A 14,321-nucleotide genomic window follows, 5' to 3' on the forward strand; every position below is an offset into this window, starting at 1 on the left:
ACTCATAGACAGAGACACACACACACACTCATAGACAGAGACACACACACACACATATAGACAGAGACACACACTCATAGACAGAGACACACACACACACTCATAGACAGAGACACACACTCATAGACAGAGACACACACTCATAGACAGAGACACACACACACACTCATAGACAGAGACACACACACATAGACAGAGACACACACACACACACACACACATAGACAGAGACACACACACACACACACACACATATAGACAGAGACACACACACACACACAGACAGGAGTCCAGTCCTCCGCCGGCTGCCGCAGCACCAGCCGGACTCTTCCTCTCTCCGCAGGCTGATGCGGGTCTCTGTGCGGACCGAACGGAGCGGCTCAGTTCACAGGTATTTAACTTTCTTTTTCTCACCTGTTGGCCCATAAAGTGGATCAAACTGCAGGAACCAGTTCATTAAATCAGAACTTTATTGATAGCTCAAGTTTTTATTTTCTCAGATTTCCAGTTTTCTGATCAAAGATCAAATTTATTCAAATGAATGCCTGTTTTTTAAAACCAGTTGGTAAAAAATGATTAATCACTGCAGCTGTTCGATGCTGATTGGTGAGTGATCAGAGGACAGAAATCACCTTTTATTATTTTAGTTTTATTTTGGGGGCTGGTGAATATTCATCATAGAGCTAAATATTTAGATGATATGCAAATTAATCTGAAATAACCACAAGTAGACTACCAAAATAAAAGCTGGCTCTCAACTTATGTCTGATCACATAAGAAGTCATGTGACCCAATACGGATCATGTGTCTCGTATCGGATCATGTGACCCAATACGGATCATGTGACTCAATACGGATCATGTGACTCGTATCGGATCATGTGGATCGTATCGGATCATGTGACCCAATACGGATCATGTGACCCAATACGGATCATGTGACTCGTATCGGATCATGTGGATCGTATCGGATCATGTGACCCAATACGGATCATGTGACTCGTATCGGATCATGTGGATCGTATCGGATCATGTGACCCAATACGGATCATGTGACTCGTATCGGATCATGTGGATCGTATCGGATCATGTGACTCGTATCGGATCATGTGGATCGTATCGGATCATGTGACTCGTATCGGATCATGTGGATCGTATCGGATCATGTGACTCGTATCGGATCATGTGGATCGTATCGGATCATGTGTCTCGTATCGGATCATGTGACCCAATACGGATCATGTGACTCGTATCGGATCATGTGAGTCGATACACATCATGTGATGCGGGTCATTGTTGACTGGTTGACGTGTCCCCAGATCTCGTGTCAGGATGAACGGTCCATGCTGAACATCACTCAGCAGACATCATCAGGCCCCACCCCTTTTCCCTCTGTCTTGATGTTGTTGCCGCCAGTCGCCCCGGCGCCCTTTGGCCCCGCTTCCTGCTGCCTCTCTGGATCTGGACTGCCGACCCGGCGGGCCAGGTGCGAGCCTCGCACCAGCACTTCCATCACCACCATCAAGCTCCCTGGTGACATTACTCTGGGGGGGCTGTTCCCCATCCATGCCGCGGCCCCACGGCGTGAACTGTGGCGAGCTGAAGAAGGAGAAGGGCATCCACCGTATGGAGGCCATGTTGTACGCCCTGGACCAGATCAACGGCGACCCCGAGCTGCTGCCCAACATCACACTGGGTGCCCGCATCCTGGACACCTGCTCCAGGGACACCTACGCCCTGGAGCAGTCCCTCACCTTCGTCCAGGCGCTTATCCAGAAGGACACGTCTGACATCCGCTGCTCCAACGGCGAGCCGCCCCTCATCCGCAAACCGGAGAGGGTGGTGGGTGTGATCGGAGCGTCGGCCAGCTCCGTGTCCATCATGGTGGCCAACATCCTGCGCCTGTTTGAGGTGAGAGACGGAGATGGGTTAGAGAGACAGGTGAGGAGCAGGTAGAGGAAACGAGACTAAAGGTGAGACAGAGTGAAGCATCAGTTTCAGTTGGAGATCAGCATCATGAAGACTTTCTACCAAAGATGTCGAATCTGATGAAGTGGATGGAATGACTTCCTCCATCAAATGAATAATAAAGATGCAATGGAGGACAGTGGAAACCTGTACAACCTACTGGGACCTAGTGGAGTACAATAATACCCAGTTAAAACCAGCAGAACCCAATGGACTACACTAGCATTAGTGGAACCCAGTAGGACCCAGTAACATCATAAAACCCAGTAGAAACTACTAAATAAGGGAATATTTTTTTTTCATATGAAGCTCTGCAGCTCATGCTTCCTCCTCTTCCTCAGATGATGATGATGAGGTTGTTGTCATAATGAGGTCTGCTCGTTAAGAAGGTCTCTGTTAATCACTCTCGGTGTTAATGTGATTGAAGAGCTGCCCCACTTTGAGCTCGGCTGTTACACAACATTAATCTGTCTGAGTGGTTCTGGTCTCTGCTGCTCCACCATGTCGCTTCTGAACTGGGTTCTGGTTCTGGTTCTGAATTCCAGATTCCTCAGGTGAGCTATGCATCCACTGCTCCAGAGCTCAGCGACAACAATCGCTACGACTTTCTTCTCCCGGGTTGTTCCGCCAGACTCGTACCAGGCCCAGGCCATGCTGGATATCGTCAAGGCTCTGGGTTGGAACTACGTCTCCACACTGGCGTCCGAGGGCAACTACGGCGAGAGCGGCGTTGAGGCCTTCATGCAGATCTCTCGAGAGGCCGGTAAGGAAGCTCCTATCTCACCCATGTCTGACCCATCTATCACCTGACTCTGTCTCTCCACCAGGTGGTGTGTGCATTGCCCAGTCGGTCAAGATCCCCCGAGAGCCAGCTGAGGGCGAGTTCGATAAGATCATCAAACGTTTGATGGAGACAAGTAATGCCAGAGGAGTCATCATCTTCGCCAACGAGGACGACATCAAGTAATCCACCAGATACTCACCTCTTCCCTGGACACCTTGTTGGTGTGGTCATGAGACTTGAGGCTGATTCTTCTTTCCCTCTGGTAGGCGTGTTCTTGAAGCGGCGAGGCAGGCTAACCTAACGGGCCACTTCCTGTTTGTTGGGTCAGACAGCTGGGGGGCCAAGAGCTCGCCAATCGCCGAGCTGGAAGACGTTGCAGAAGGCGCTGTCACCATCCTGCCCAAGCGGACCTCGATTGACGGTAGAACTGGATGCACTTGACCAAGCATTACCTGGTTCTGGAGGATTCTAGAGCAGTTTCTCAATTCCAGTCCTCAAAGTCCACTGTCCTGTATGTTGTAGGTGTTTCCCTTCGGCAAAACACTCTTGATTTGACTAAATGGGTGACAAGCAGCCTTCTGCAGCACTTGAGGAGGTCATGCAATCATTTGAATGAGATGTTCTGGAGCAGAGACACAACTACAACATGCAGGCAGTGAGAACTGAGGACCGGAATTGAGATCGAGAGGGCTTTAGAGGGTTCTCATCTGTTGTGTTTGTTGTACAGGCTTTGATCAGTACTTCATGTCTCGATCCCTGGAGAACAACCGCAGGAACATCTGGTTCGCCGAGTTCTGGGAGGACGACTTCAGGTGCAAATTGACCCGTCCCGGAATCAAACTGGACTCAGACAAGAAGAAGTGCACAGGTACTCATAGAGACAGATTTGTGAAGGTCTCAGGTGTTCCCTTATTATGGTGCATCTGTCTGCAGGAGGCGAGCGAATTGGTCAGGACTCGTCCTATGAGCAGGAGGGAAGGTTCAGTTTGTGATTGATGCCGTTTATGCCGTTGCCTACGCTCTGCACAACATGCACCAAGACCTCTGTCCAACAGCCATGGGGTCTGCAGCAGTATGGACCCGGTGGAGGGCGCCTGCTGCTGGACTACATCAGAGCCGTCAACTTCAACGGTAAGTTATCCTCTGGGCAGGCAAACAGAGCAGACAGATGCTCCAAGTCCCTGGCTCTCCTCATGAATTCGTGGTTTGGATGGTTTGCGTCTCATAAGCGGATGGCATTGAAGGTCTCCACTGACTAGCTGTCGTTTTGGTTGTATTACCAGAATTCCCTGCTATGGTCCCCCTCCTGGTTTTTTTGGGGTCTTCGATGGGTTGTGTTATTTTTATATTCCCCCCCTGGTTTTGAGTGGTCTTCGATGCGTTCGGTGTTCACATATGAATTCAAAAACTTCAACTTCAACCCCCAGTTTAGGTTTGTAAGATTAGAGTTTGATTTGTGCATTCAAACCCCCCTGATGAATCGGAGATGAACTGGAGCTGGACTGAATAGGGTCCATTGCAACCAGCAATGAACTGGTTTCATTGGACTGTATGTTATAGGGTGTTTCCCTTCTGGCAAAAAATGGAAGGTAATGACCTTCATCTGAAGGAAAGTTCCCTTTTCCTTATCTGTTCTCAGACAGAAAAACTCAAACTACTTAACTCCTCCTGTCAGACATCCAGAACATTTTTAATAAAGATGACAAGCTGCAGCAGGAAGACACGGAGCGGATCACCTGGAGGGCAGACTACATGTCAGCAAAAAGACGATCCACAAAGAAGAAGAACTCACTTTGACTCAACCGATTAAATATTGACAGACAATAAGAGATCTCTCATGAAAGACCCAGATGGTTATATGGTTTATTAATATAATATTGGATGAAGCCCAGGCACATGTTGGGGGTAAAGGAGAGTTGAGCCCCTGCCCCTTTTATCCTTGATGCCCCTAGTTCTCTTTTTTCATTTTTTTATCTGTATGTCAGGAGGCCTTCTTGTGCTCCTCAGCAATAATATTGATGTAAATATAATAATGTAGCTAAAGAGCCAGTCTAGCCCTCAGTCTAATAAGACTCTCAGTTGTTCAGGCTCCGGGTCCATGGTGAGGAGGAGGGCAGATCTGTTCCTCTAACTATCAAATTATGGGCAAGAATATTTTTTTTTGTGAATAAAAACGTTTTCTATTTATTTTTCATAATTGTCCTGCAATATCGGAAAAACCTCCTCAACTCTGAACACAAAAATGGTTGAACTGCAGAGAAACTTCTGACTTTATCAGTGCTCCATCAACTGCCCCAGTGCTCCATCAACTGCCCCAGTGCTCCATCAACTGCCCCAGTGCTCCACTAACTGCCCGGTTCTCTACAGGGAGCTGGGGCCTTAGACAGAATCATGATTGGTCCCTGAATGTGTGGATGGTCCCTGAATGGCTGCTATCAGCAGCTACTGAGTTTTCTTTGGGTTGATATCTCAACCTTATAATTCTAGATCTCAACGGAGCTAACATAGAAAACTGATATAGAGTGAACCCTCTGAGCTTTTTGATTTCTAAATCAGTCTGCAGCCAATTTGTTCTAGAAGTTGTAGGACTTTTTAAGTAAAATATCAGCACATGTTCTTATTTCATAACCTTTGACCTTCTCTCCTCTGGTCTGTTTAACAGCTTCAGGCTCAGATCAGCTCAGCAGAAACAGAAAACATTATGTTGAGGAAACATAGATAAAATTTGTTTTGCATTTTCCCCAACGATGATCCAGTATGGTCTGATAAAATGTTAGATTCTTGATTGATATGGGTTGTTGTTGTTGTGTTGTTGTTCAGTGTTTTAAGATCTTGGCCTCTTTTTAACTCTGAGACCTCTGAAGGTCTCTGCACAGCCCTAATGAAGCCTTATCTGGTTCCAGTAAAACTACCATCCGTCTCTCTGTCTTCCAGGAAGTGCTGGGACCAGCGTTCTGTTCAATGAGAACGGAGACGCTCCAGGACGCTACGATATCTTCCAGTTTCAGATGACCAACCACAGCCACCCTGGCTACCACGTCATCGGCCAGTGGACCAACAACCTGAGGCTCAATGTGAGTCGGTGCCATGAAGGCCAGACCTCAGGACGTTCTGTCCCTGACCCGGTGTGTGTTTCTGCAGCTGGAGGAGATGCAGTGGTCCGGAGGAGACAAATCCGTTCCAGAGTCCATCTGCAGCTTCCCCTGCAAACCGGAGAGAGGAAGAAGATGGTGAAGGGAGTCCCCTGCTGCTGGCACTGCGAGGTACCTGGAGCTGCCATCCTGCTGCCACTACTAGAACTTGGTTACAGGAAGTGAGGCAAAAGGAATGAAACATGTGTCCCACCTGCCTGCAGCTCTGTGACGGGTACCAGTACCAGTTGGACGAGTTCACCTGTGAAATGTGTCCAACGGACATGCGGCCTGTCCCCAACCGGACGGCCTGCTGTCCCACGCCCATCATCAAGCTGGAGTGGAACTCTCCCTGGGCCCTAGTGCCCGCCTCTCTCGCCATGCTAGGCATCCTAGCAACCAGCGCCGTGGTGGTAACCTTCATTCGCTTTAATGACACCCCTATCGTCAGGGCATCCGGAAGAGAGCTGAGCTACGTCCTGCTGACCGGTGAGCTCGCTGATCGGTCGCTCCAAGATTTCACAATTACTTTTGTGAATTTTGCAGTCAAATTGACAGATTTTCTTGTGATACTTTAGGAAAATATTTTGAGATATTTTCACTCATGTATGACATTAAGAATGACTATAGCTGGACATCAAATCAGGTCTTCGGCAGTAGAGGAGAACAAGTAAGAAATACTGCCACCTGCAGATGGGAGTTAGTATCATCACAACCCAATATTTTTGTGAGATTTTGAATTTGTCCTGTCGCTGTGAAAAACTGGAGACTGACTAAACCACATGGTGCTGTGTGACATCGTCAGTATGGATGACATCATTAGTCTTATGGATGACATCATTAGTCTTATGGATGACATCATTGAGAATGATGTCATCAGCAGTTGATGACCTCACCTTTCTCCATCCAGGTATCTTTCTGATTTACCTGATCACCTTCCTGATGATCGCGGAGCCAGGTGTGGTGGTGTGTGCATTTCGGCGCCTCCTGCTGGGCCTCGGCATGGCTATCACCTACTCCGCCATGTTAACCAAAACCAACCGCATTTACAGGATCTTTGAACAGGGCAAGAAGTCGGTGACTCCTCCCAAATTCATAAGCCCCACCTCCCAGCTCGCCATCACCTTCATCCTCATTTCTGTCCAGGTAAGTGGACGCAGGTCATGTGACCCGCAGGTACCTTGTGTGATGCCTGGGTGTCTCTCAGGTTCTGGGCGTGTTCGTGTGGTTCGCTGTGGTTCCTCCTCACACCATCATTGACTACGAGGAGCTCCGCCCACCAAACCCAGACCTGGCCCGAGGCATCCTCAAGTGTGACATGTCAGACCTGTCCATCATCTGCTGCCTGAGCTACAGCATCGTTCTCATGGTAAAAAAAATACTTCCCCTCAGCATGATGGTTCCACCAGCGTGCTGTACAGTGCTAAGCCATGGGCTTTTCCTTCAAAGCCAGAACAAACACCAGAACCGGACTGTAATTCTCAGTTACATCTGTGACATCTGTTGGACGTTACAGATGTAACGTGACGTCCCACCAAACAGAAATATTCTTACAAACAGAATATTTCTGTTTGTAAGAATCTGCATTGCATCGTCTGTTGCTAGGTAACATGTACGGTTTACGCCGTGAAGAGTCGAGGCGTTCCAGAGACATTCAACGAAGCGAAGCCCATCGGCTTCACTATGTACACCACCTGCATCGTCTGGCTGGCCTTTGTCCCCATCTTCTTTGGCACCGCTCAGTCCACTGAGAAGGTAAGAACCGGACCAGGCTTCAAGTGAGTTAGTTAGATCTGGCCAGAACCAGATGTAACCCAGAGGAACTGGGAAGAACCACAGAGTTCAATCAGAGGAACCAACTCTGTTCCTTTAAACAGACTGCAGGTCTGTATTTGTTCTGGTTCAGTTCTGGTTCCTGCAGCTTCTCCAGAATCTTCTGGTTAGTGTTCTCCAGAACAACAAACAGAACCGGAGTAGAGGTGAGCGGATGAGAGGAACTTGGCTCCATCCTGTCACTGCAGACAGAAACCAGGAGGAGGATGGAGTGTTTGGGTTGGCGGCGCTGGGGGAGGGACAGGTCCGTTATGCTTCAGATAAACCGTGCAGACACTTTCAGGTTGGATTATACAGATTAGAACAGACAAGTAACGAGGCCCAAACGCCCCAACAAAAGAGACAAAAAGACCAAAATATCAGGGCCGGGGAAAGAGGCTTTCAGAACTGCTGAGCCGACAAAATAAAAGCTTCTCTGCAGGATTAAAGATGGAGGCTGCAGCAGAACATAACAGACTCTCCAGGATGTTTCGCAGCTGCTTGGAAAGTTTCAAAGAGAATAATTCATGAAAACATGAATGAGAGGAGTTGCAAACAACAACAGGTCACACGCCGGTTCTTCTTCTGTGGTTCTCTGATAACAGCCGGACCTCCTCCTCTCTCTCGGTTCTGGGTGCTTCATGAAGGAGGATTTAAGAGAAGCTTTTTATCTGAGAACAACAGAACCAACGGGAGCTGGGAGAGGATTACTGCTGCAGGAGCTTTTAGCTTCACACACACATTCCTAACTAATTTACTCCTGTGGACTCTAATTGACTCCCTTTAGTTTCTGTAGCCTAACTTTGACCTTTTCCCCAACCTCCTCAAGTTTATACCTAACCCTAACCTGCAAATAATCTTTTTTTTCCCAGAATGTATTTATGCTTTAACATGAGGTACAAGGTGAAGGTGTTATTGTAGTCAGATAGTTAACAGTGTACCCCACAAATGATCTTTTTATATTGTGTGGCAAAATGTCCCCACAGCTACAAATGTCCTCATAATGCTGGGGGTTAGTCAAGAACCCCACAACTATGGCTAAACATCTACACGCACTCACACACACACACACACACTCACACACACACACACACACACACACACACACACACACACACACACACACACACACACACATGCTCACGATATATATAAAATATTAATGAACCAGTGGGAAGATTCAAGTTAATTGCTTGCAACATCTCGCATTGGTTTGTAATTAATTAATTGTATTTTGTCAACAAAGTAAGTAACACTTTCAATTCAAGACTCTTTTTGTTGCGAAATTATTGAATAAATTAAGATCTGATCTCAACAACAGAAATATTGTATTTTTTAATCTGTTCTTAAACCATCAGATTGGAGCAAAGTTTTTCAGGAAGCCCTGATCATTCAGATGTTAGCTGCTACATGTTTAGCATTGAGATGCTATTTGAGGCCTGAATAGCTTTGATGTTAAGGAAACTCCATTTAGCACAATGTGAACTGAAAAAATAATTGTTTTCTGGTGTCCCGTCAGATCATTCAGAACCAGAAATTAACACCCAGTTGACAGAAAGAAGCAGCTTCATCGCTGCTGCTAGCAGATGTGCGTCAGATTTACGGTTGTATCAGAAACAAGTGAATACAAAGGTTCCACAGAGAACTTTTCTCCTGGATATTTGTTGATGGTTTCTTTGTTTCTCAAGGAGTTCTGCAGACATGAAGGTGGTTCTGTTAAGTTCGGGTCTCTGTCTCCTCAGATGTTCATCCAGACTGCCACCCTGACAGTCTCCATGTCCCTCAGTGCTTCTGTCTCTCTGGGGATGCTGTACATGCCCAAAGTTTATGTCATCATCTTCCACCCGGAGCAGAATGTCCAGAAGAGGAAGAGGAGCTTTAAGGTGAGAACCCAGGTGTTCTTCTCAGGTGGTTGTTGCTGTGGTTCCCCGTTGCTCTAACCGTCATGTTGCAATGCAGGCAGTTGTCCAGGCGGCCACACTGTCCCAGAAGACGGACAAACCGAACGGAGACACCAAGATCGAACCTGACAGAACTCAGTAGCTCCACCTGCTGGAGGCAAGGAACGTTTCAGCATTTCTAGTGATGAAGAACAAAACCTTGATTTGATGCTTGAACTCATCCTGACCCCGATAGATGACCCCTGCCCAGAGTCACCCAATGATGAGGATGAGGATGATGAGGAGGAGGATGATGAATCATGTTTTCTTTCCTTCTCAGGTACCAGCCAACCAGAGCAGAGCCTGATGACATCATCACCACCATTATCATGAAGATGCTGAGCTTTTATTGTGAAAACCAGACTTTAGGTCAGACAGGAAGTGGAGACATGTTGTGTTCAGGGGACAGTGTGGAGCTCAGTAATGTTGCCATGGCAACATTAAACATGGAGACATTATTCTGCCTGGTGGGGGTCTGTGACATCACTGACAACACCTGAGCACTTCCTGTCAGAATCTGACTTTCACAATAAAAGTGTTACACTAGCTGTTTCTTAAGAAATGGGTGGACTGGAGGAGGGTTTACCTGAGGAGCTCACCTGTTGCTTCAGCCTGTCCCATGTAATAGGGTTCTGGTTCTGATCATCTCAGTGAAACAGAACCCTGGTCCACAGATTCAGAACCTTTAACTTAATGTGAATCTCTTTGTGAATAAATCATTTAATTTCAAATGTTCTGGTTTCAGTATTTGGGTCTCGGTGAGGTGGACAGAACCTGTTCAGGTGGCTCTGGTTCTGTTGGCAGACCAGAACCAGGTTCACAGATGAAGCAGCGACTTTGAGTTCATGTTTGAGTTTTATGGTTTGTCATTTATAAAGTTATAGAGTCAAAAATTACCAGCAACAATTTGTCTTGTTTAGCCTGTCATAAGAGAAACCAATGGGAGTTTGTTGTAGTCATACTTCCACCATGACTATTATTATTCATTCGTCTATAAATGTCACATTTCCCATATAAACATTTATGAACCATGTTAAATATTTAGCTCCATAAATATTATTTAGCCAAATAAATATTTAGCTTCAGATATATTTATCTGAGCTCATTGTTCGGTTAACTCTGAGCTACCTAAATATTTAGGTTATTAAATAAACGTTTAACTTTGACTTTCTAAGTCGCAGATTCTAAAAAACAAATTCTGATGAATGTGGAACATTATTTTATCTGCATTTGCTGCTAACTGGGTTCAATGAAAGGATGCGGGCTGTTGTCGGTCCTCCTCACCGGCTGGTGGCGGTATGCACCACCTTGTTCACCAGCCGACTTCAAAATCAAGAAGAAGAAGGTCCAAGATGGCGGCCTCCGCAGCGTCGCGTGAACTCTTCACGGAGGGAGTTCGGGCGGTTCTTCAGACGTGGCCGGTTATACAGGTGAGCTCCGAACCGGGTCAACTGCCGGGTTCGGAACCAGGTCTTAGGGGACGTGGGGATAATCAGTTGGTTCCACTAGAACACGTGATCAAACCATGTAGTTAATGCTAGCAGCTCCTGCTTGGGAGGTTCCGTCTCATCCAGACCGGTCCAGTTCAGCTCTACTGGACTTTAGACGGATTTGGAGCTCAAGATCCAGTTATGATCCACCTTCTGGTTCTGGTACTGCTCAGCGCTGACCCAGTGGGTTCATTATCTGTCAGTAACGGGTTCGGGCTGACATTGGACCTTTTGAAAATGCATCACTCAAACGTTCCGGACCCATCAGAACCGAACCTTCTCCCCGTCAGAACCACCCTGACCCATCAGAACCGCGGCCAGCGGATGATTTATATTAAAAAGTTAATATTTTCCTCCAGCTCAGTCTAGAAGTGGTCCGGTTCTGACCCGGTTCCGGATGTGTCCTCTTGTCCCTCAGATCGCAGTGGACAACGGCTTTGGAGGCGTTTACGGCCAGCAGAAAGCTGATTGGATGGTGGATGTCGTTCAGCAGTATTTCCATGACAACGGTACGTCTCCACGGTAACAGCTAAGAACGTTTTAATGTTCTGACAGAACCTCACTTCCTGTCTGACGTCACAGTTCAGTAGCCTGACGTGTGTGTGTGTGTGTGTCGGTGGAGGGCAGCTGACCTGCAGCAGTATGAGGTGGAGGATTTTCTGTCTCAGCTGATGGATCAGGAGTTTGATACGGTGGTGGAGGATGGCAGCTTACCTCAGGTACACACACACACACTGACACACTCACACTGACACACACACACTGACACACACACACACACACACACACACACACACACACACACTGACACACACACACACACACTGACACACACACACACACACACACACACACACTGACACACACACACACACACACACTGACACACACACACACACACACTGACACACACCGACACACACACACTGACACACACACACACACCGACACACACACACACACACACACACACACACACACACACACACCGACACACACACACTGACACACACACACACACCGACACACACACACACTGACACACACACACACACCGACACACACACACACACACACACACACACACACACACACTGACACACACACACACACCGACACACACACACACACCGACACACACACACACACACACACTGACACACACACACACACCGACACACACACACACACACACACTGACACACACACACACACCGACACACACACACACACACCGACACACACACACTGACACACACACACACACCGACACACACACACACACACACACACACACCGACACACTCACACTCACCGACACACACACACACACACACCGACACACACACACACACACACACACACACACACTGACACACACACACACACTGACACACACACACACACACACTGACACACACACACACCGACACTCACACACACCGACACACACTCACACACACCGACACACACACACACCGACACACACTCACACACACACCGACACACACACACACACACTGACACACACACACACACACACTGACACACACACACACCGACACTCACACACACCGACACACACTCACACACACACCGACACACACACACACACACGACACACACACTCACACACACACACACACTGACACACACACACACACCGACACACACACACCGACACACACACACTCACACACACACACACACACACACCGACACACAAACACACAACTATGAGCTGTGGCTCTGTCTCCTGATTGGCTGCTACCTGACCAGGTGTGTCTGCAGGTGTCGCAGCGTCTGCTGCAGCTGTTCTCCCTCCGGGAGCAGGGGGCGCTGCAGCAGCTCCGGAGCACCATCCACACACTGACTCAGAGCAAAGCGCCAAGGGCAAAGGTCACGGCTCCGGCTACGCAGTCAGATGACGAGGAGAGCAACAGCGAAACGCAGGTACGCCACGGGACTGGTTGCTAGGCAACACAGCCATAAAGTTGTCCTAACAAATTATTAGAACTTCCTGTTGGTCCATTAATAACCTGTATGTGTGTGTGTATGTGTGTGCGCAGGGCATGGAGTGTGAGGAGTCCTGCCCGTCCCTCAGCACCATACGTCCTCCTCCTCAGGACGAAGAGGACGGCTGGACCATGGTCCGGAGGAAGAAGTGACGAGCAGAACCAGAACTTTACAAACCAGACTTTAACTGGACTCCACCGTGGAGCCGCCATTTAAGGGCGGAGCCTCCATGAAGGCGCTGCAAAGTCCAGATGATCCGGTTCTGATGGACTAGTTGGAAAACTGTCTTCGTTTATTTAGAACATTAAAATGGGTCAAATTAAACAGAACCAATCAATTTTAAAATATTAGTCCATTAAAATTCTTCTCATATGTTCTGGTTCTCTGGTCCAGCAGAACCAGAACCAGGTGGAAACTTTGAGGATGACGGATCCGATCTGATCCAGAACCACATGCTAGCATATCAGACTGGACCCGGACTGTCTGGTTCTGTGCTGCTTTAGGTCAAATTCTGACTGGTTCTGGATGTTTCAGTTCTTTGAAGTTAAAAATATTTTGATATTTTTATTATTAATAATGCCACCTGGGATTAGCTAATGCTGGTTAGCATCCTGATTAGCATTAGCTAATGCACCTTCAGCTGCTAATCAACATTAGCTGCGATTAACAGCTAATGATGCTAATTAGCTGCTGAAGCTGTTCTGCAATATTTTCACTAAAATCATGAAGTCGTTTTTAATGGACTTGTTTAAAATAAGTGCTTTTATTCTGAAAGTTGAGGTGTGACATCATCTCTGCTCATGAATAATTAGTTATCACTGCTGGATGTTGTGTTGAGGTTTAACCCCTGCAGTTCGTATTCAGAGCTGAATTTAAATAAAGTTACGAAAACATCATGAAGCTCTGGGCTTTATTCCCATCAGATTATCACAGAACTGGATCAGAACCAGGAAGTTTTCAGGTTTGAAGTTAAATCTGACATGGAAATAAGGTTCCCAGCAGAACATGAGGAAGTGGAATTCTCATTTATTATTTAGGGATTAATATGTGAGAAGGAGAATCTGAGATTATAATCTGGGTTTACTGGGAGCCAAATGAAGGGAGAAACATGACCTGTGTTTGATCAGGACTCTGCGTTTTCTGGATGTCCTGATGGTAAATAAAACAGTGAGAAAGGACAA

General features: G+C 47.2%; 1 protein-coding gene and 1 pseudogene across 2 annotated transcripts; both read left to right on the plus strand.

The window, feature by feature from the left end:
- The first annotated feature begins 1,583 nt into the window (after positions 1 to 1,583).
- LOC129352978 (metabotropic glutamate receptor 8-like) lies at positions 1,584 to 10,309 on the plus strand (annotated as a pseudogene).
- A 623-nt stretch (positions 10,310 to 10,932) lies between these two features.
- Positions 10,933 to 14,040, plus strand: LOC129352977 (pre-rRNA-processing protein TSR2 homolog). 2 transcript variants are annotated; one of them, XM_055022183.1, is made up of 5 exons: positions 10,933 to 11,064; positions 11,543 to 11,633; positions 11,752 to 11,843; positions 12,916 to 13,077; positions 13,194 to 14,040. In XM_055022183.1, the coding sequence occupies exons 1-5, from the start codon at positions 10,933 to 10,935 to the stop codon at positions 13,290 to 13,292; spliced, it is 576 nt and encodes a 191-aa protein (XP_054878158.1). In that variant the 3' UTR covers positions 13,293 to 14,040. The 2 variants fall into 2 exon arrangements, with proteins under 2 accessions (XP_054878158.1, XP_054878159.1); XM_055022184.1 differs by having other exon boundaries at positions 10,960 to 11,064; positions 12,904 to 13,077.
- Positions 14,041 to 14,321: the final 281 nt, after the last annotated feature.

Source organism: Poeciliopsis prolifica, unplaced genomic scaffold, assembly GCF_027474105.1.
Source record: "Poeciliopsis prolifica strain line A6 unplaced genomic scaffold, Auburn_PproV2 SCAFFOLD082, whole genome shotgun sequence".
Lineage (NCBI taxonomy): Eukaryota > Metazoa > Chordata > Actinopteri > Cyprinodontiformes > Poeciliidae > Poeciliopsis > Poeciliopsis prolifica.

Excerpts from the sequence above, each read along its gene's own strand:
- LOC129352977 (XM_055022183.1), top strand. The coding sequence starts at position 10,933 with ATGCACCACCTTGTTCACCAGCCGACTTCAAAATCAAGAAGAAGAAGG. Across the intron at positions 11,634-11,751 it reads GCAGTATTTCCATGACAACG|CTGACCTGCAGCAGTATGAG; the intron begins GTACGTCTCCAC and ends GGTGGAGGGCAG. Across the intron at positions 11,844-12,915 it reads AGGATGGCAGCTTACCTCAG|GTGTCGCAGCGTCTGCTGCA; the intron begins GTACACACACAC and ends GTGTGTCTGCAG.